Source organism: Notamacropus eugenii, chromosome 1 (assembly GCF_028372415.1).
Source record: "Notamacropus eugenii isolate mMacEug1 chromosome 1, mMacEug1.pri_v2, whole genome shotgun sequence".
Lineage (NCBI taxonomy): Eukaryota > Metazoa > Chordata > Mammalia > Diprotodontia > Macropodidae > Notamacropus > Notamacropus eugenii.
In genome coordinates, this window is record NC_092872.1 from 693,062,429 (window position 1) to 693,084,574 (window position 22,146).

General features: G+C 42.8%; 1 protein-coding gene across 1 annotated transcript in view; it reads left to right on the forward strand.

The window, feature by feature from the left end:
* Positions 1 to 21,807, forward strand: part of CDH5 (cadherin 5) — a 51,442-nt gene extending 29,635 nt beyond the window's left edge. Inside the window, exons 3-12 of the mRNA XM_072635918.1 lie at positions 4,025 to 4,319; positions 6,084 to 6,200; positions 7,806 to 7,970; positions 9,104 to 9,291; positions 10,354 to 10,604; positions 12,483 to 12,625; positions 13,338 to 13,462; positions 16,040 to 16,148; positions 18,270 to 18,515; positions 20,121 to 21,807. Coding sequence (XP_072492019.1) covers positions 4,025 to 4,319; positions 6,084 to 6,200; positions 7,806 to 7,970; positions 9,104 to 9,291; positions 10,354 to 10,604; positions 12,483 to 12,625; positions 13,338 to 13,462; positions 16,040 to 16,148; positions 18,270 to 18,515; positions 20,121 to 20,650 — 2,169 coding nt within the window. The 3' untranslated portion in view covers positions 20,651 to 21,807. The remainder of the gene's footprint in view (positions 1 to 4,024; positions 4,320 to 6,083; positions 6,201 to 7,805; positions 7,971 to 9,103; positions 9,292 to 10,353; positions 10,605 to 12,482; positions 12,626 to 13,337; positions 13,463 to 16,039; positions 16,149 to 18,269; positions 18,516 to 20,120) is intronic.
* Positions 21,808 to 22,146: the final 339 nt, after the last annotated feature.

Genomic DNA, 22,146 nt, shown 5'->3' on the forward strand with positions numbered 1-22,146 from the left:
TACCTGAACAGGAATCTCCTCTACAACATCCCTGAGAAGGGTCATCCTTTGCTTAAACACCTTCATGGTGCAGAATTCACGACCTGCAGCCCCGCTCAACTTTGGGGACCCCTCGTTGGTGGGAAGTTTGTCCTTATTGAACCACCAGGGGGCTCTGTGGCACAGTTAAATGGTCCTTTTCAGTGAGGAGATCCCAGGTGCCTGAATCCTCTGACTCACCTGGGCAGCCAGGCACTCTCTGAATAGCAGGGACTACCAAGGCAGAACAACAACCTGGCTATTAAAGAGTTGCTACCTCTAACCCCAACATCTCCGGGTTGTTGCCTCTGCTACTCCCTTCTTTAGTCTAAGGGTATGGGTCATGTGGATATATCCAGTTAAAATCTTGACTAAGCCCCGCCCAACTTGGAAAACTCTGCTCTCCATCCTGGTCTGTCATATTTCAATGAATTGTCATTATGTGAATATGGCATAAAGGAATCAGCTACACAAACATTACTTACTCTTCATCACTCATAATCAAAGAAATAAGAAATATAATTACCATGCTTTAAAACAAAGACCAAATGGGCTACATGTCTATAGCTCTTTCTGGTCTTTTACCAGTCTGTAGGCAAACCCAAGAATTCCCAGATACCATTCAGGTACATAGACACCTCATCAACCAATCCCAACAGGAGTGAACGTTCTCCCATGTGGTCCCATTCAAGCTTCCAGTAAAGTCAATGCTTAGTTGAGGAAATGAGAAACTGCTGTCTCTGGTCCCTCTTCAAGGGAAGCTGCCAGGGATCTGGATTCAAACACTGAGCCCTCTTTCAAATCATCCTGTTCCTTGGCTCCTCCACTCTGGTGACACCTCCAGCCTCATTACCTGCCTCATAAACCTGTTTCAGTCCAAAGAAAGAGACAGGAAGAAGCCAAAGCAGGTTCTCTCTACATCTCAAGGACCATCTTACTTCCTCTTGTTTTTTTTTTATAAGATTCATCCCCGTGTCAATGCTACCCCCAAACCTTTTAGCTTCTTTTTGTATCAGTCAAAGCTTTATGGGTAGAGCTGACTTTTGAAACACAGGGTCCATGACTCTTCAGACGGAGCAAAGAAAAAATTCAATTTATAATTACATCAAGGTAAAATTGGCTAACCTGTAATTTCTGTTCATTGCTTCTAATTCTGCCCTCTGGGGCCAAGTACAACAAGACAAATTCCTCTTTTGTCATTCAAATATTTGTAGAAAGAGATCATGTGCCCCTTGGGTCTTCCCTTCTGTCTAAGTATCCCTGAAATATTCCCTTCAACCAATCCTCCTATTACCAGCTCTGGTACCCTCATAATTCTAGTCCTGCTTTTTCCATTTTGTTCTAGTCTAGCTTATCTATGGCCTCTGTAATATAAAGCATCTTTTTGTTATTGTTCAGTCATGTCCAACTCTTTGTGACCCCATTTGGGGTCTTCTTGGCAAAGATAATGGAGTAGTTTGCCATTTCCTTTTCCAGTTCATTTGACAGATAAGGAAACTGAGGCAAACAGGGTAGAGTGACTATGAGTCACATAGCAAATGTCTGAGGTCAGATTTGAACTCAGGAAGATGAATCTTCCTAACTTCAGGACCAGAACTCTATCCATTATGCCACCTAACTGCCCTTTATGAGACAACTAGAACAGTACATGTTCCTTCTGTAGCAATCTGACTGAAACAAAATGCACTTCCCTCATGCTGAACACTATGTCTCTCAACTCCAGGTTCATAGGGAGAGGGGAGGAATCAGAAGACTGGTAACATCACACTGTTAACTCATGTCCTTTACAATAATCTAATGGATGGCTATGAACTTCCTCAGGAGAACTTGACTTCTATCCAACAAAAGGCCCAAAGGTCAAATTCTCTCAGTGCTTATGCTGTTTCCAAAGCTAGGGAAGGAGTGAGGGGGGCACAGCAGGATGAGGTAGAATGCAATTAGAGTCATGAGCGACTCACACCACATGAGGAAGGGCTTTCTAATCTGTTTCTGCAGCCAGCCAGCACTGGCCCATTAGATCAACCAAGCCGTGGATCACTGAAAGTTAGATCACATCTCACTCATTTCAAGGATTTTCTGGACAATAGGATGCACTGGCCTTCAAGGCCCAGCTCCAATGCCATCTCCTCCAGGAAGCCTTGTCCATTTTTCCCTAGATGAAAGACATCAAATGAGATAGTATTTGTAAATGTACTTAACTCAGTGCCTGGCACATAGTAGATTCTTAATAAATACCATTCCTCTCCCTCTCCAACCCCCAGTACTCCCATGGTACTTTTTTTGGCTTTCTCTTTTGCCTTATGATACGATCATAGCTTTACAAAACTATAGAAAGGCCTCAGACCATCATCTGGGGTCGGACTTCTTAACCTGCCATTCATGAACTTTTTCTTTTTAATATTTTGATAACTGTTTCACCATAATTGGTTTCCTTTTAAATTCTATGTATCTTGTCTTGTAAAATTCAAAATACTATTCAGAAAAAGGGACCATAGGCTTCACCAGACTGTCAAGGGGATCCAGGACACAAGATTTCATCTGGGAGTGGGGGACCTTCCGCTTTGAGGCCACATGTGAGCTTCTAGGTTGTTGGGTTTGACCTGTTGACCTAGTCCAAGTTTTACAGAACAAATCCTTTCATTAAGGGAAAGCTTGGATTCAGCCAAAGGGCAATACTTGAGGACTTAGAGGGCCACATGTGAGCTTGAGGCCACAGGTTCCCTGTCCCTGATCTAGTCCAACCCCTTCAGTTAAATAAATGACTTGCCCAAGGTCACACAGGTGGTCTTTGTCAGAGGTGAAATTCCAGTTAGAGTCTGCTGGACCCAGAGCTCCACATTCTATCCTCTGGACCACCCTATTTTATATTAAACTTTTTCCTGTAGACATCATATCCTCCTATTGGATTATAAACTCTTTAAGAGCAAGGATGGTGTCCTTTTAATAGCTCTGATATATTGGAAGTGTTTCCTTCTGTCAAGCTGAAATTTGTCCCCCTGAGACTCCCACCCATTCTCCTAACTCTACGTTCTAGGGCCAAGTAGAATAGGTCTACTTCCTCTCCTATATAATAATTCTGCAAGTCAATTTACTAAATATTGGTTGAGTGCCTATTGTTTGCTCAGATCCACAATAGCCTCTCTTTGTGGGGTGAGAGATGGGGAATTTAGGTCCCATCACTCCCAGGAGCCTGTATTCTTCAAACCTTTGGTGTAAATGTGCCTTTTCATTAGTGGTATTCTGGCTATTTATTTTATGACTCCAGACCCAATTTGCATATTCTAATTAAAAAGCTCTATTGACTCTACATCTTTAATAAGAACAATCAGTCAACCTGACACATTTTCTGTTTCAAGAATAAGTGTCCATATTTTATCTGTCCATCCTTTCCTGGAGGGATGGGGTGGGGAAGGAAGAAGGGAAGGGGAAAGGATGGGGTAGAAATGGGGATGGGGAGAGGGATGAGAATGGGGGTGGGGGTGAGGGTGGGGATGGGGAATGGGAAGGTGATTGGGTTCCAAAACAGAGTGTGAATATTTCTCTGGCTGTGGGAATTGAGAGGAGAGGAAAAAAAAATCACTTTCATCTGTGAAGGATTAGATCAGGAAAGGCAGGTGGTATGTGAGCTGGGTTTGGAATGATGAAAAGTAATGATCATAGCGATGCCATAGGATTTAGAGCTGGAAGAGATCAACCCCTTATCTTACAAGTGAGGAAACTGAGACCCAGAAAAGATGACTGGGCCAAGGTCGCAGGTAGTTAAGGAGCAGAGTTGGGGGAGGGGGGGAGGGTCAAACTCAGGTTTTCTGACTCCGTGTCGAAACTTCTTTTAACTCTCCCAAGCGGAGGGGAGTGAGGATGGGGAGAAAGGAGGAGAGATTTTCATACAGAGAAAATGCTAAGAACAAAGGTTCACCAATAAAAAAACAGGACGTGCTCACTTTGCACAGGAAAGAGGATTCCCCTCCCATCCATTTTAATTGCCCTCAATTTTTGTCCCCCTTAGATCACATCAAGTGTGAACAGAAAAAATGCCAGGTATGTTCTCAAAGGGCCCGAGGTCGGCAAAGACAAACTCTTTGGAGTCAGTGAACAGACTGGAGATGTGTATGCTTTTGAGAGGCTGGATCGGGAGAAGAAATCGGAATATTACCTCACTGCATACATTGTGGACAAAGATACCAACGAGAACTTAGAGCCACCGTCCAATTTCACCATCAAAGTGCACGATGTGAATGATAACGCCCCCGTGTTTGCACAGAGAATTCTCAATGGCTCAGTGCCAGAGATGTCCGCTGTCGGTACGTGCCAGGGAGACGGCGCTCAGCTGCCATTCCAACAAACACCGGGCATCTCTTACCCTGCAAAGTCTCCGTCCTGCCAGGACTGGCCTGGACATCAACAGCCATCTGGGCTCTTCAGCTGTAGTTGCTGATAGCACATTGGCAATGGAGCCAAGGCTGGGGTTTGTACCCCACCCTTCCCCCCACCCCGTATAACACATCTTCACACACAGGAAAAGTTTCTGTCTCACACTCCCAGCCTGAGCCCTAGCCTGGAACAGACTGAGCCCTAATTCTGACCATAGACCAAATCCTAATCCTGGCCCCAGACAAGCCCTTAGCTGAACCCTAATCCTAACACGGCTACATAACTCTGACTATAGCCACAGACTGAGCCCTAACCCTGGCCAAGACCGAAAAATAATCCTCTACAGTGTCTGGAGAGGGCTAGGTACTATCTCCAAATCAAATGAGAGCATGTATATGTGACCACTAGGAGGCGCAACAGGTTTAGGCTTGTGACCCAATACAATGGATGTAGAAGTCCCAGGTTGCTAGTAATCCTGTCTTTGAAATTACAGTTATGAAATACGAATGGCTTGTGATAATGGCTCCACACTGTGGGGTCTCCATTCTAAGCTAGGAAAGGTCATTCTCTCGTAAGTGGCCCCTAGAGCTGCCTTGTACCCTCATACCATTGACAAAGGAACACAAGGAAAATGCAAGGTGAAAACAACCATGTGTGTTTTTGAAAAATAAAATTGGACGAGTCAGATGTAGGCTTTGATGGAGGCAACTGGGAATGAGCCCTTCTGAAATGAGGTAGGGGATGGTGATAAGGAGGGAGTGCTCCCACACTCCCTCTGGGTCTGTTTTTCTTTCCATGTTCCAGATGCCTGAGTGAACACACATAATATTTTTAAAAGGTGTAATCTTTTACTTGACATTTGTCTCTTTAATTTTCATCTCCCGTGGTCTCCCTTGGAGTCTTAGGTTTGACGACAGGGCATGAATTTGTCACCACCGTGGCCAATGTGGTCACAGTATTGCTCCATATGTCAAACAAAAGCCTGTCATCTCTCTCTTCTCCCCCACCCCAAAAGATTCTAGTAGGAGGGAAATAATGGCCTCTCATCCTAAGTTAACTTTAGTTAGTTAGTTAGTTTAGTTAGTCTAGTTAGCTTTCCTTCTCTCCCCTACCCATTCATTAGGGCAGCTAGGTGGTGCAGTGGATAGAGCACCAGGGCAGGAGTCAGGAGGACCTGAGTTCAAATCTCACCTCAGACACTTGACACTCACTAGCTGTGTGACCTTGGGCAAGTCTCTTAAGCCCAATTGCCTCATCCTGGGTCATCTGATGAATCAGATGATGATCAGTCATCCTGATGAATATCTGGTCACTGGATTCAGATGACTCTGGAGGAGAAGTGAGACTGGTGACCTGCACAGCCCTCCCTCACTCAAAACAAAGTCAAGTGCAAGTCATGTCATTATTTCTCTGATGGCATGGTCTTCTTTGGCAATGAAGGACTAATACACACACCCATTCATTAAAGAAATATAACTCCCAGGGTCTTTAGTGATTTTGATTCCCTTACAGGGAGCTCCCAGAACCCCATCAGCATGCTTACAATCTCACAGCAAATATCTAAAATACTTGATAAGCCTTAAGGCACTATAGGAATGAGAGCTGCCATTATTGTTGCCATTCTTGTTATGATAATTATCAGCACAAGGGTCTGACCAAAGTTATTCTAACCTATTGATTGACTTTCTCTGTAGGAACTTCAGTCACCAGAATCACAGCAGTGGATGCAGATGACCCTACCGTGTTAGGCCATGCCTCGGTTTCCTACAACATAGTTCATGGCAGAGAGTATTTCACCATCGACAGTTCTGGTTTGTATAGCTATTAAGTGTTCTCCCTTCCAATTATTCTCATGCCTAAGATGACAGACATGTACCCACTTAGAACTTTCAAGTGACCAGAAAATAGTTTGTTGTTGTTGGGATTGTTGAGTTTTTTGTTTTGGTTTGGTTTGGTTTTTACAAACAGGCGGGAGGTTATTCATTCAACAGCAAGTAATCAAAAGAATATGTTATATATTCAAAAAGAATATATTAAGTGCCCATTGTATACCAGTCATAGTAATAGGAGTTAGGGAAAAGAGAAAACGAACAGTCCCTTGCCCTCAAGAAGCTTATACATGACTGCTCTTCAAAGAAGTCTCCTTAGGAGATGACATGCCAATTCAACCGATACTGCCACTATCTAGGATTCTAATCTGGGGTTCAGAGACTAAGACACGCTCTTTGGGATCTCCTCAGTGATGATGTTGTCCTTTGTCCTTGGCTGCCTCTTCAGTTCAGAAAGGTTCATCACCCAAAGACTAAATGAGCCAAATACTAAAGCATGCAGGAGTTGGGATCTGTGGCAGCAGAATAAATACCCACAGTTCCAGAACGTTAGAACCAAAAGAGTCCTGGGTCCCAACATGGGCAAAATCATGGATCCATGGAATGTGGAAGTTCGAGGTAGCAGATGTAGCTCCTAATGACTTGTGTGCATCTAAGCTGGGAAGAACATACCTTGGACCAAGACCATGGAATCAGCCCTCAGACCCACGTTACCAATCAAAATTGCTCCAAAGAACAGTGACAGCACTGTTTGGGTTTAAAGGAAGCTTTTACTGGGGAATGGTCTCTAAGACACATTTATATGGCTGAGTATGTTTGGCCTGTTAAATAATCCACTCCCATTACTGGTCACCTCTGTTGCCTTTACGAAAAAGAATGTTACAATGACACTGTCTTTAGGCTTTTTTTGCATCCCTCATGCTTGACATAAATCAGGTACTTAATAAATGTTTACTGACTGACTGACGGACATGTTCTCCCAAGCATCATAGAATGCTAGCACTGGAAGGGACCTTAAAAGGTAAATTAAAACAAGAAATATGGAATACAGGAGCTAAAAGTGACCTACCTTAGTCTATGGAATGGAAGAACTTGTAACATGCAATGTTACTGTAGGGAGAGACTTTGGAATATAAAATGTCAGAGATGAAAGGGACTTAGGAGACTTCAGAGATTTCTGTCTGTTTCCCTCATTTTATAGAGGAAGGAAGTGAGGCCCACAGAGAGAAATGGTGTCCCCAAGATGGCACAGTGAGGCAAAGAGAACTTGGAAAACACTGGCAAGTTTGGGAAAACCTTGTATAAAGTCAGTCAACAAGCATTTAGTAAGCTTTTATTATGGACTAGTCATTATACATGTAGAAATATAAGAAAAATAGTCCCTGCTCTCAAGGGGCTTATATTCTAATAGAAGAAGAAAACACATAAAAAGAAGCTGGGGGGGGAGGTAGTGTAGGTAGTGGGGCAGGAAGTATTTAACCAATGTCCTAAAGATGTCTTTAAAAGTCCTAAAAAGCAATGGGGGTCACTGCTTAGCTCATATTCCTCCTGTATCTTTTTTCCCTCCTTCTTCCTCACCCCATCCAGGCACTATCTTTACATCTGTGAATAACCTGGATCGAGAAAAGCAGTCAAAGTATGAGATTGTGGTGGAAGCCAGAGATGGTCCAGGGCTCCAAGGGGAGTCCAGCACAGCCACTGTGGTCATCACTGTGAGTGACATCAATGACAATTTCCCAATCTTCACTGAAAGTGAGTGGATACTTGGAGAAACAAGGCTGGTATAGGGGGTGGGAGGAGGAGGGTGGGAAGGTGGTGGGCCACATATTGTATATTGTACTCAGATAGGACTCCTGAAACTAAGACTTTAGCCCAGGCTAAGGAGATTTTATTCAATCTAGCTTTTTAGTTCTCCAGGATCATCCACCTTCTAGTCCTAACAAGCTCTTATCTCCCCCAAGACTGACCAAAGAGGGAAGATGAATTGTCTTGTCTATTTCCCAAACTCCCATCCCAGACTTCACTTCTCTTCTGGAAAACTTGGTCCTATTCCTAGTCCTTGACAGAACTTTAAGATGAGCTCTGATTCTAACCTTAGATCATGTCAGTGGCTCAGTGGATAGAGCATTTGGCCTCGAGTCAGGAAGACCTGAGTTCAAATGCAGCCTCAGATACTTTCTAACTGTGTGACCCTAGGCAAGTCACTTAGCCTCCATTTGGTTCAGCCCTGGACCAAATCTTGATCCAATATACCACCTAAACCCAGTCCTTACCCTGGTCACCAAGTGAGTCATCATATACTACTACCCCAACACTCTTTTAAATAAATGTTGTTGGTCCCATAGGAACCTGAATAAGAGACTTGGATAGATTACAATTTCCAGGGGCTGTTTAATTTCTGGTTTTGTATCCCAACTGCCTAGCACAATGCTTAGGTTCTGGATATCAATCGATCAACATGAATTCATTAAGTACCTGCTATGTGCTAGACACTGTGCTAAACTCTAGGTATACAAAGACAAAAAGAAAATAATCCTAGCCCTCAAGGACCTTCTTTTCTTAGTCAGAAGACCTGAGGAATACCAAGGATAATACAGTAGACTACTTAGAGTTCTGGTAGTATTGTTCATACAGCTCTTATTAATAAGGAAAACAAGCCAGGACAAGAGAGATGTATAAATTTTTCCCAGGACTTTATGGTGCAAGAAAAGAGTGCTGGGGAACCTGTAAACAGGGATTACATGTACCATTAAAGCTATGTGACTTTGTTGTCTGGGACATAACTCACCCAGATTCCCTGCAAAGTAATGGTCTATCTAATTAATGTAAATTAAGAGGCACAGCTCATTAACCAAACCCTCCCTAATGTTTCTTTTATGGAGCAGCAAATTATAAATTTGTGGTTCCTGAAGATATCCGAGTGGGAAGCCCCCTGGGGTCCCTGACAGTCGAAGACCCTGATGAGCCCCAGAACCGAATGACCAAGTACAGCATCGTCCAGGGAGAATACAGGGACACCTTCGTCATTGAGCTCGATGCTTCCAGGAACCAAGGCATCATCAAACCCAAGAAGGTACATGGAGCATATGGAAGTGAAGCAGAGAGGGCACATGACTCCTGCCTCAGTATCCTCATTTGGAAAATGATTTAATAATGATAGAACCTACCTCCCATGGTTGTTATGAAGATAAAATAAGATCATATTTGCAAAGGTTTTGGCAAACTTCAAAGCACTATATAGATCCTAGCTATTACTATTAGAGGGATGACATCCCTTCCAAATCTGAAATTCTGTATTTTTTCTGATGGATTTAGAAATGTTTCCATAATGACCCCACCAATTCCAGCAACCAAGACTAAAGTACTAAGTGTCTGAGGCAGAGCAGGGCAAGGGGTTAATTTGTTTCCTTTCCTTTGGTAATCCTGACCCAAAGTCCCATAAGCCTAACCCACTCTGCTGCAAGTACATCATCCACCAGTCAGCAATCAACACCCAGTGTTGTGGGCCATGATAGGGAAGTCTAAAACCTATTCCAAACCCTCAGGAAGGACAGAAACTAGTTGAGGAGACAGGATGAATACATGTGCCAAAAACATTCTTCATTCCCCATCTAAGTGTGGACAGATCCTATCCTTCCTATCCTGACTTCCTGCCTACTAATACAAAGCAATAGTTGTGAATTGCCTGTGAGGGGTGTACAGGCCCACTTTTCTGGGAGAGCAACGTCTGGGCTTGGGTGATGTAGGAAGGCTTCCTGCAGAAGGTAGATATGGCACAATCCTGGAGGGATGAGTTGGATTCATGGAGCATAAGAAGTTACAACCAAAACAGAGTGGAGGGGAGGGGCTCCTGCTGTTCTTTGCAAGCAATGCTGACTGCAACCTTTAGGTCTATATCTCCATGGTTCAATGAGAATTCAAATCCACTTGAGTGGATTTCACATACATAATAATAATAACTCAGTCCCCTAGTACTGTTATTGGAGAGGTAGGCAGAGTAGGGATTATTACTATCTCCATTTTGCAAATAAGAAGACAGTTCTAGAAAAAAACAGCCACTTGCCCCCTGTCTACAACCCAGACCTCTCAACTCCAAGTGTATGGCTCTTTCCAAGTGTTCCCTTCTCTTTCCTAGCCCCTGGATTATGAGCACATCAAAGAATATAGCTTCACCATCGAGGCAACAGACCCAACAATTAACCTCCGATACCTGAATAATGTCCCCTCAAAGAACCTAGCCGTTGTTCACATCAATGTCACTGATGTGGATGAGCCACCAGTCTTCTCCCAGCGTTTCTACCACTTCAAACTGATGGAAAACCAAAAGAAACCCTTAGTCGGCTCAGTATTAGCCAAGGACCCTGACGCAGCTCAACGGAACATTGAGTAAGAAGGAACTGGTTTCTGTGACTTTGGGGAGGTGAGAGATACCCAAATCAGAGCCCTTGCTTGCCCCTTTCCAACAGACTCACAGGATGTTAGAGATGGAAGGAAAGTTAGATGTATAGATCCACCAAATATTTCTTAAGTAGTGACTTGGGACCAGGAACTGTCCTAGGTGCTAGAAAATTCAAAGACTACTTAAGAAGGTTCCTGCCCTCAAATAGCTTACCTTCCACCAAGGAAGTAAAATATGCTAACAGATAAGTAAATACAGGATATAGTCAAAATAAATACACAGTGATAGGGAGGGATTGAGGAGGGGGTACTAACAACAAGAGGAATCAAGAAAGACCTCTTGAAGGAAGTGAATCTTGTGCTGAGTCTTGAAGAAATCAAGTGGTTCCAAGAGGTGGAAGTGAGAAAGGAGAGCATTCCTGGGCAAGGGATATAGCCTGTGCAAAGTCAGGGAGGCAGGACATGGAACATGTCATCCAGAAAGCAGCAAAGAGGCTTGTTCAGTTAGAATATAAAGCATGTGAGGAGCAGTAATGTGTAAGCCTAGAAAGATAAGCTAGAAGCCAGATGGTGAAAGATTTAAAATGTCAAATGTAAACATAAAACATGGAATGTTAGAACTGAAGGGGACCCTGGAAGCCATCTGGTCCAACCCCTTCATATAAAATGATGAGGAAACTGAGGTCACACAAGTCATCTGTGGCAGAGGGGCGAATCAAACCTAGATCTGATTTCAAGTCTAATGCTCTCTCCTTTGACCTATTTTCCCTTTCTTTCTCACCTTATGACATCTCAACTCATATCTCCCAGAGACCCCAGATGCCCTCCTCATTTCCCAGCACCCCTCACTATTTTCCTCACACAATAGACATACTCTATGCTGCCAGCTTTCTGCCTATATCCCAACCCTTCAGGAATCAAATAATAATGATGACTTACACTCAAGGATGTGTTGGAACCTCTTCATAAGGGGGTTGTTAAATTTTCAGTGTGAGCACTTAACATTTCAGAAATCAAAAAACTCTACAAATCAGAGCTTAATGTATTGTTCTATTGATTGCCTAGACTTAAGAAACTGTTAATAATGCAGATTAAGCATGAAAGTATGTAGTTCATACTCTTGTTTCCCAAGGGGATATTTGTTAAACATTTACTAGAACACCCCTGCTCACGCTTCTATAGTACCTAAAGGTTTAGGTGGCACAGGGGACAGAGTGCTAGACCTGGAATCAGGGAGACATCTCCTCCAAGTTCAAATCTGGCTTTAGAAACTTCCTAGCTGTGTGACCCTGGACAAGTCACTTTACCTTGTTTGCCTCAGCTTCCTCATCTATAAAATGAGCCGAAGAAGAAAATGGCAAACTCCTCCAGTATCTTTGCCAATAAAGCCCCAAATGGGGTCATGAAGAACCAAATATGACCGAGCAACAACAACAAAGCTTTACAAAGTGTTTTCCTCAGAACAGTCCTATGAATTGGGTAGCATAAGTATTATTAATTCCCATTTTACAGAGGAGTAAACTGAGGCTAAGACAACTCACCTTCTGGAAGTAATTGTGCCCATGGCTAAAAAACTAGTAAGTAACTTAATGAGAAAAGAGAACTGAGGGCTGGAGTGGAGGAAGGGCATGTCCAAGGTCACAGAGAGTACCATAACACATAACCTAAAGTTCTTTCTAATACACTGTTTTTCCCCCACAGCCAGAATAATTATGGTCCCCACACAAGAGTGAATGGTCTCCAATGTCATTGACATTCAAGGGCAACCTGACTTGTCCCTGCTTAATTAATAGCTATGTGATCTTGAAAGCATGTAGTGGGTATTGGAAAGATATACTAGGAGATGTCTTTTCTCCCATAATGTAGATACTACATCCGGTCGACCAGTGATAGAGGACAATTTTTCAGAATCACCAAGCAGGGTCACATTTCCAATGTTAAGGAATTGGACCGTGAAATCTACCCTTGGTATAACCTGACTGTTGAAGCCAAAGAGATGGACCCTCGTGGTGAGCAACCAATGGGGGATGTCCCTTCTGGGACTCCCTCTTTTTTTCTCTCTGTTTACCTCTTTCTGACAAAGGCTGGAAGGGAAGACTTAAGAAAACATTTACACATCTTTTTGGTAAGGAGGGGAGAAAAGCCAACAGAAGCTGATGACGATAGTGACGAGTAAGATGGTACAGACAAGCAACCAACAAGTATTGGTTGCATGCTTGTTCTCTGCTCATTGTTGCATGGTAAAAATGTTGGGCTTGGTGTCAGGAGACCTGGCTTCGAGTCCAAGACACAGTGATTATAACTGTGGGACTTTGGATAAGAAATTGTATCTCTTTAAGCCTTAGTTTCAGATGAGAAGTTTTAAAGGAGGCAACTGAGACCTCACAAGAGGAATTAACTTGCAAAAAATCACAAAGCTGATAAATGACAGAGCTAGGGCTAGAAATCAGGTCTCCTGGTTGCCCAGTCCAGGATTCTTTCCACCACTCTACCCCATTTTGTCTTATTGATGGCAAAAGAAGGGATGAGACATGGGCTCTTGTATCAATGAATCTCAGATCCTTTGGGGTACCAGCCATCCTCACAAAACTAGAAGCCCTATAATGATGACACTCCTTTGGTTTTGTCATTCCCTAGGTCTGACTCCCTTGAGTCATGTAGTCAGAAATACCAATGAAAGAGTTATGATTTAAGGGTAATATCATTATTTTCTATCCCCAGGGAAATTCACAGGCCAAGAATCCATCGCTCAGGTTCACATCGAGATCCTAGATGAGAACGACAATGCTCCAGAGATCGCACACCCCAATGATGCCAAAGTGTGCGAGAACGCTGCCCCTGGAACAGTGAGTACCCTGAAAACCCTATGCCTCTAGCCGTTGTCATCCTGGGGGAGCCACAGGTTTGGGGGGAGGGAAAGCACTCAGCTGGATATGTTTACACTCAAGTTAGGAAGGAAGATCACATCAGGGAAGATGTAAATTAAAAGAAATGTCTGAAACTATTTCTTATAACCCCTTCAATTCACAGCCAAGCACCATGATACCCAGAGGAGGTCAAAGATTTGCCCCAGGTCACACAGATAGTTAGCACAGACCAAGGATCAAAACTCAGATCTCCTGACTTTCCAGTGTTCTGTGACTCTGGGATTCTATTTTCTTATCTCTGTGTAGCTCCCCGTTAGACTAATTAGCTTGTCTTTGGCCTAGGGCACAACATAATTCCCCCTAAGGTCCACACTGCTCCCTCCTCTTCAGTTTTAAAGTATTCATTTTAGATGAAAAGTTGTGAGTTCAATCACAATCACTCTAAACCCCTATTTAAGAAAATTTCTAACATTTAGGGAGAAATTGGGTTTTCTGCCTAACTTTACATTTTTACTTATCTCTAGTGAACCCCTGGCATTTCTGTGGTTGAGGCAAGCTTCAGATTACTGGAAACATTTGGTTAATGAAACATGAGATCATATTATAGGATTGATATTATATTATAGTTTATATGGACAGATCTCCACCAGAAGGAAGTGTTGGGAAAAGATCAGACCTTTTTGGGAGAACTACCTCGGTCTGAGTTTTCTGCTTCAAGATATCTGTAGTTTCCTTAATATCTCCCACAGCTAGCTTTGCTCCTCAAGAATAGACTGGGATGCCATACTTGCTCCAGTTTGTCAATCTCAACCACCCCAATTTTACATACAAAATGAGAGAGTTAGACTAGCTGATCTCTGATGTTCTGTTTAGGTCTGACATTCTCTATGTTCTAAGGTCCTTTCCAGCTCTGACATTATGTTCCATCTTTAACATTCTAATATTCTGTTCTGAGGTCCCTTGCAACTCTATATTCCAGGTTCTAAGGTCCCTTTCAGAGGCCATGCCTAGGAAGAACTGAGCTTTTCAACTTGTCATTCTCTGGGATCGCTGAGTCCTCATTTTCACCCTGACCACTTTTATCCCTGCTGCCTCTCTTCACTTTTTCCCCATTCCCCCCCTCCAACCCCCACCTCACACACATTTTCTACTTCTATCTGTGAGGAACATAGTCAAATGACCATTACCATTGCTTTCTGGGTCCTTTGTGACTGCAAAGACTATAACTCCCTTCCCTGGCCAAAACTCCCCTATGTGTTATCTCCACCCACCCACTTAGAAAGTAAGCCCTCTGAGGGCAGTAGTTCACTTTTGTATTTGTATCTCCAGCACTTAGCAGAGTGCCTGGAATGTAATAAATGCTTTTCATTCATTCATTCAAGAATGAGTTGAGTGAAATGTTCTAAGATCTCTTCCAACTCTGACATCCCATGAACTGAAGTGAGTGGACAGTGGACTGCCCCCATGTCTACACACCCAAGACCCATGGCACTTTTGGCTGATGACGGTAATTCTACAGTTCAGAAGAACAGATAACTCCTGGTTGTCTTCACCCGTTATTTGCTTTTGTGACATATTTCTTTTCAGGGTGTATAGAATTACTTCTATTACTAAGATAGCCACCAGGCTCAGGGACAAAATTGACATTTATTAAAAAGCTAAGAAATCCGAAAAAACCCAGAAGCAACACCACTGTTCTGTCTCTCACTGTAAATTACTCAACCCTGCAGACAGAGCGGTTGTGGTGACTGGCTTCTTCTCCAAGTTCCTCTCAAGGCACAGAAATCCACAGACCTTTAAGGGTAATAGTGAAAGAGACTCAATTAGGAACTTGCTTCTTCCTTCAGAATTTGCCCACACAGGCTCATGAAATGCCTGGCCTGGCCTTGTGACCTAATCTTTAAATGTAAATTTGCTTTTCTGCAAGAGGATTATGGGTAAAGTGGAAGACTGCCTCTGAATATAGAATTTTCAGAGTGGAGGTTTCTTCAATGCTTTGAAGAGCTATTATAGTAGTCTTACTGCCCACCCCACCCCACCCAGCCCCCCCCCAAGGACTATGACCTTCCCTCAAGAAAATCATTTTCCTCTAAATGGGATTTATAATCCTAAAATCAGAGCAGCTAGATGTCCCAGTGGGTAGAGTGCCGGGCCTAGAGTCAAGAAGATCTGAGTTCAGATTTGGCTTCAGGCACTTACCCTGTATGACCCTGGGTAAGTCACTTCACCCCATTTGCCTCAGTTTCCTCATCTGTAACATGAACTGGGGAAGGAAATGGCAAACCACTTCAGTATCTCTGCCAAGAAAAACTCAAATAGAGTCACAAAGAGTCAAAAACTACTGAAATGACTGAACAACAACAAATTCTAGAATTTGCTTAGGGGATTGACTTGTTCCAATGCACAAAGAGTTCCCAGAGATATGGTAACTGTAGCCTATTCTGATAGCTGAAGCTATGTTCATAGATTCTTCATTTACCCCTACTAAAAAACAATGTTTCTATACCCATTGCATGAGGGACTGACTCCCCTTTTCCTTCTTTTCAATCACCATAGCTAGTCACAAGGATCTTGGCCACAGACAAGGATGTGACACCACTGGACGTGAAGTTCAGATATTCCCTGAGTAAAGAGGACAGCAACTTCACCCTGATAGAAAATCGAGGTATTGTATCTCTATGGAAGCTCTTGTTATAATGATGTTTATAATAATGTCACATATCTATGGCACTTCAAAATTTATGAAGGATTTCCCATTCCTTCCAACAATTCCATCAACTCTATCTTCTGGCTGGTCTTTGTGTCTCAAGTCTCTTCCCACTCCACTCAGCAACCAAATTAATCTTCCCAAGCACAGGTAGGACCACATTGCCCTCCTATTTAATATATTCCAGTGACTTCCTATTATATCTAAGGCTGAATATAAAATACTCTGTCATTTAAAGACCTCCATTTCCCATTCCCTTCTTACCTTTCCCATCTCACCTTACTATTCCCCACGTGGTGACATTGGCTTCCTTGGTGATCCCTGCACAAGACATCCCATCTCTGAGTATTTTCACCTTCTGTCCCCCACGTCTGGAATTCTCTCTCCTCATCTCCATCTCTGAGATCCCCAGGTTTCCAGTCCCAACTAGAGTCCTCCTTTTTACAAGAAACCTTCCCTGATCCCCCTTTACACTAATGCATTCCTTCTATTGGGTATCTCTAATTTATCCCATCTATAGCCTATTTGCATGGAGTTCTTTGCATGTGGTCTTCCCCTATGGACTATGAGCTTCTTAAGAGTGCTGACATCTTTTGCCTCTATTTGTATCCTTGGCACATAGAAAAATTTCTGGCACATAGTAGGCATTTGAATATATACTCATTTGACTTACTAGGTACTAGAAGTAGTATTATTCCCATTTTACAAAGAAGGAAAATATAATGGAGAAAGGTTAAGTTATTTGCACTATATCTTGCAATTAGTACCACTCAGGATTTGAACCCAGGTCTCCTAATTCCAAGGTTCATGATCTTTGCAGGCTACCACACTGTCCTTCATGCAACCCAGTTTTCAAAGTCAATTCAAAAAGAGAAAATACAGCCAAGATTATCAGGCCAAATTCTTTTATAACCTCAGGACATGCAACGAGAAGAAACTTTAGAGATAATATCTAGCATTTATATAGTGTTTTAAGGATTTCAAAATGCTTTGCATATGTTATCTCATTTTATCTTCATAACGACCCTGTGGGGTAGTGCTATCATTATGTCTGTTTTGCAGATGAGGAAACTAAGGTTGGGAGAGATTAAGTGATTTACCCAGGGTCATATAGCTAGTACTTAAGGCAGGATTTGAACTCAGGTCTTTCAGAACACTTAGAGATCATTTAGTCCAACTCCTTCATTTATAAATGGGGGCAGCAAATACATACAATTAGGAAACCAATATGGTAATCCAGCCATAATTTTAGAGCTGAAAACTCAACAAAGTATAACTGAAATAATGCTGATCTGTAGTAAAAAGATTTGGGTTTGAGAAGAGAAAGGAAAGATAGGAAAGGGAAGACCGGAGAAGGGAAGGATAGAAAAGGGAATGAAATGGAAACAAAGGGAAAGGAAGGAAAGGGAAAGATAGAGAAGGGAAAAGAAAGGAAAGGAAAGGAAAGGAAAGGAAAGGAAAGGAAAGGAAAGGAAAGGAAAGGAAAGGAAAGGAAAGGAAAGGAAAGGAAAGGAAAGGAAAGGAAAGGAAAGGAAAGGAAAGGAAAGGAAAGGAAAGGAAAGGAAAGGAAAGGAAAGGGAAAAGGGAAGAGAAAAGAAGAGAAGGGAAGGGAAAGGAAGGGAAAGGAAGGGAGAGGAAAGAAAATGAAGGAAAGAGAAGGGAGGAAAGAAAAGGGAAAGGAAGGAAAAGGAAGGGAAGGGAAGAGAACAGAAAGGAATGGAAAGAAAGAGAAGAGAAAGGGAAGGGAAAGGAATGAAAAGAAAGGGAAGAGAAAGGAAGTGAAGAGAAAGAGATTTTATTAAGAATCTACTATATGACAAGAACTATACTAAGAACTTTACAAATATTATCTCATTTAAATCTCAGTTCTACCATTTACTACCTGTATAATCTTAGGCAAGTGAATTAGCTTCTCTAGACCTCAGTTTCCACCTCTGTAAAATAAGGGGTTGGACAAGATGATCCCTAACTTCTCGTAGAATCCTATGTTCTATAAGTCCATAACACTGGCCAGACTCCCAGGATATTAGCAGTTGTGTTGGGCCCAGTGACCTTACCCAGACATATTTTCCCTTTCAGACAATTCAGCCAACATCACAGTGAAATATGGTCAGTTTGATCGGGAGAGAGCCAAGGTTCACTACCTTCCTGTGGTCATAGCTGACAATGGGAAACCCAGCCTTACGGGCACCACCACCCTCGTCATCACAGTCTGCAAATGCAATGAGCATGGGGAGCCCACATTCTGTGAAGAGCCAGCCAGGCAGGTTGGCGTGAGCATCCAAGCCCTAGTGGCCATCTTTCTGTGCATCCTCACCATTGTTGGTAAGTGTAAAGTAGGGTCATATTTGGGGCAGCAGGTGGGGAGGGACAGGGTTTTGAGTAACCAGGAAGAAGTACATGACATGATTGTTAAAGCCTTAGAGTGGGAATCAAGAGATTCACGTTCTTGATCTGGCTTTGCCATTAACTTACTTTGTGACCTTTTATAACTTATTTCCCCTCCCAGGGCCTTAATTCTCTCATCTTTAAAAAGGAGACAGTGAAACTAGATGATCTCAAAATACCATCCCACATCTAACATTCTTCATTCTTGGTGGTATAATGGACCTCGTCTAGTATTCTTTCTAATATACCACCAAGAAGCAGGGATTATTATGCCCATTTCACAGAGGAGAGAAGGGCCAGGAACTTGAAACAATTTACCCAAAGTCATATAGCTTGTAAGTGGCACAGAAAGGATTGAAACCAAGGTCATCTAACCCTCAGCTAATGTGGCAAACAAAATTCAAATGCCAGCTCTGGATTTTTTTTTTTTTTTTTTGGCTATCCATCATGCCTAGAACTCTTTCCCTCCTCACCTCTGTCTTCTGGCTTCCTTAAATCCCACCTTCTACAGGAGGCCTTTCCCAATACCTCTTAAATCTAGTGTTTTCTCTCTGATGATTATTTGCTATTTATCCTGTATGTATCATGTTTGAACATACTTGCTTGCATGTCGCCAATCCCATTATACTGTGAGCTCCTTGAGGGTAGGGGCTGTTTTTTACTTTACTTTCTAAGCCATTTGGCAGCTTCAGGGACTTTGTAGACAAGAATTTGGGGTTTTTTTGGGAGGGGAGGTGTCAGTAACTGGAACTGGAGCATCTATGGGAGCAGCTGCCAGGCTGCATCTCCACAAAGGTGACTTGTGATGGCTGAGGATGGTCGTAGAGGGCAATGGGTTATTACTATTCCAGAAATTCTTCAGTCCAGGCTGCTAAGTTTTCTCCATTGAGGTCTGAGGGGAGATGATGGTCAGTATAGTGGTGGTCAGATTGATCCTTAGCTCTCTTAAAGGGGAGTGACAAGGCAATCCAACTGAGTCAAGTGCCATTGCATAATAGAAAAAATACCAGGTTGGGATGTAGTAAGAAATATTGGTTCTAGAGCAGGCTCTGCCACTGACTTGTGAGACTCCCAACAAGTCATGCCTCCGAGTCTCAGTTTCCTCATCTGTAAAATGAGAACGTTGACCTAGATTGTGTCTAAGGTTGTTTCCAGTTCTAGGACTCTTTGTAAATCTTAAAGCATTATATAGATGCTAGCTATGATGATGATGATGAATAGATTTGGCAGGAACCTTAAAACACAGGACATAGGATGTTAGAACTGGAAGGACTTCTAAAGCATAATCATAGAATGTTGAAATATTCTTTGCTCACACAATTTAAGGACCCTTCCAGTAATGACATTGTGTGACATAGTTATGAATGTGCACTGCCATGAAATTATAAACTCCTTGAGGGAACTATCTTTGGCTTCTTTTTGTATCCCCAGTGTTTAGCACAGTTCTTGGCACATAGTAGGTATTTTATAACTATGGATTGATTCACTGATTGACTGACTGTGTGCTCAGGAAGAGTTGACATAAATATTTTTTACTTACAGTGATCACGGTGCTAATCATCCTCCGCCGACGGTTGAGGAAACAGGACAGAGCCCAAGGCAAGAATGTAGCAGAAATTCATGAGCAGCTGGTTACCTATGATGAGGAAGGTGGTGGGGAGATGGATACCAACAGCTATGATGTATCGGTGCTCAACTCAGCCTACAAGAGCAGTGGGAAACCCCCAGGAGGGAAGCCCCCTAGGTCTGCCCTCGATTCCCGGCCTTCTCTCTATGCTCAGATTCAAAAACCTCCAAGACCCGCTCACCCCCAGGCAGTAACTGGGGAGATGGCCGTCATGATTGAGGTGAAGAAGGATGAAGCAGACCATGATGGCGGTGGGCCTCCATATGACACACTCCACATCTATGGCTACGAAGGAGCCGAGTCCATTGCTGAGTCACTCAGCAGCCTTGTCACAGACTCCTCAGATTCGGATATTGACTATGACTTCTTAAATGACTGGGGGCCCAGGTTCAAAATGCTAGCTGAGCTATATGGCACTGAGCCTAGCCAGGAGCTAGTATATTAAAGTTACCACTGATTGGGGGCTGTGAAGGACAGTGGTTGTCAGAGGCCAGCCACAACTGGCACAGAAGGCCGAATTCTCACACTAGGGATCAACCAAACCCTTTTCATTTGGATCCCAGAAACCACCCCCTTTGCAGGAAAAGCTCCAAATCCCCAAGGTCGCCTGAAAGAAACTATAAGGATAGACTTATCCACCTTTTAATTTCTTGCACAAAATAGATACTCAATAATGGATTGTTGAATTCACTTGAATTTGGAAGATGTAGAAAAATAGCTGAGTATAATCATACACATCATCCTCCATTTATCCACACCTCTGGAGAGGCATTGGGATGTAGTGGAAAAAACCCTAGATTTGGACCCAAGTTCAAATTTTGCCTCTGCTACTCACTACTCATCAATGTGAAAAAGTCACTTTTCTGGGCTTCAGTTTCCTCTTTTGTAAAATGAAATGGATGGACTGGTTGTTATCCTTCGGTGCTCAAAGAGGACCAAAATGACATCGCTATGTCAGGGTCAAGGTACAGTGTGTCTGACTGTGGCTGATCACACCAAGACACTCTCTAAGGTCTTTTCCAGCTCTATAACCTGGGATTATGTGAAAAACATGGCCATTCTGACAATGAAGGCACCACCACCTACCTGATGGCAGATACCATGTGAGAGAGCAAATGACCCACTTTTATGTGGTTTGCCATGCCAACTAATGAAGAGCTGACAGCTCAGTATCACACAATGCTTTGGGAGAGAAGATGTCTAATGGAATCCAAGCCAACTGTATTCGCTTTGCTTCAAATTTGCTAGTAAATCTCCATAAGTCATCCTTACTCCCTCTGAACCAACAATAGAAGAACTTTTCCCCCACACGCCATACCTAGTTCCTTAAATCTGCTAACCACAGTGACCATCCTCAGACTTTGGAGGCTAAAGTGGTTAAAATTCTAAGGAGCTTCCTTAATGAATAGCATCTTGTGGGTCAGTCTGGTTTGGGTTCCATGTCCACAGAGAAGGGAACTTGGTGACTTGTGGTTTCTGGATGCTATCTACCCAGCTAGCTGGCCTATTTCCTCTCTCTTATTCTCTCTCTCTCTCTCTCTCTCTCTCTCTCTCTCTCTCTCTCTCTCACTCACTCACACACACACACACACACACACACAATCTTAGAGTTAGAAGAGATCACAAAGGTCATATATTCCAACCCCAAACCTGTTATAATATCCCAGAAAAGTGGTCAGATGATCTTTCCTCAAAGACCCCCCAAGGAAGGAAAACTCACTACCTCCCAAAGCAACTCATTCTACTTTTGGAAAGTTCCAAGTGTTAGGAAGTCCTATAGCTTCCACCTAATTATAATCCTGCCTAATTTCTCCTCATTCTGCCCTCTGAGTTGAACCACACTCATTCTTATCCTTCATCATAGAGACCCTTTAAATACTCGCAAACAGCTAGCTTGTGTTTTCCCTAAGAAATATGTCTAAATTTTCTTTCCTGAGGACC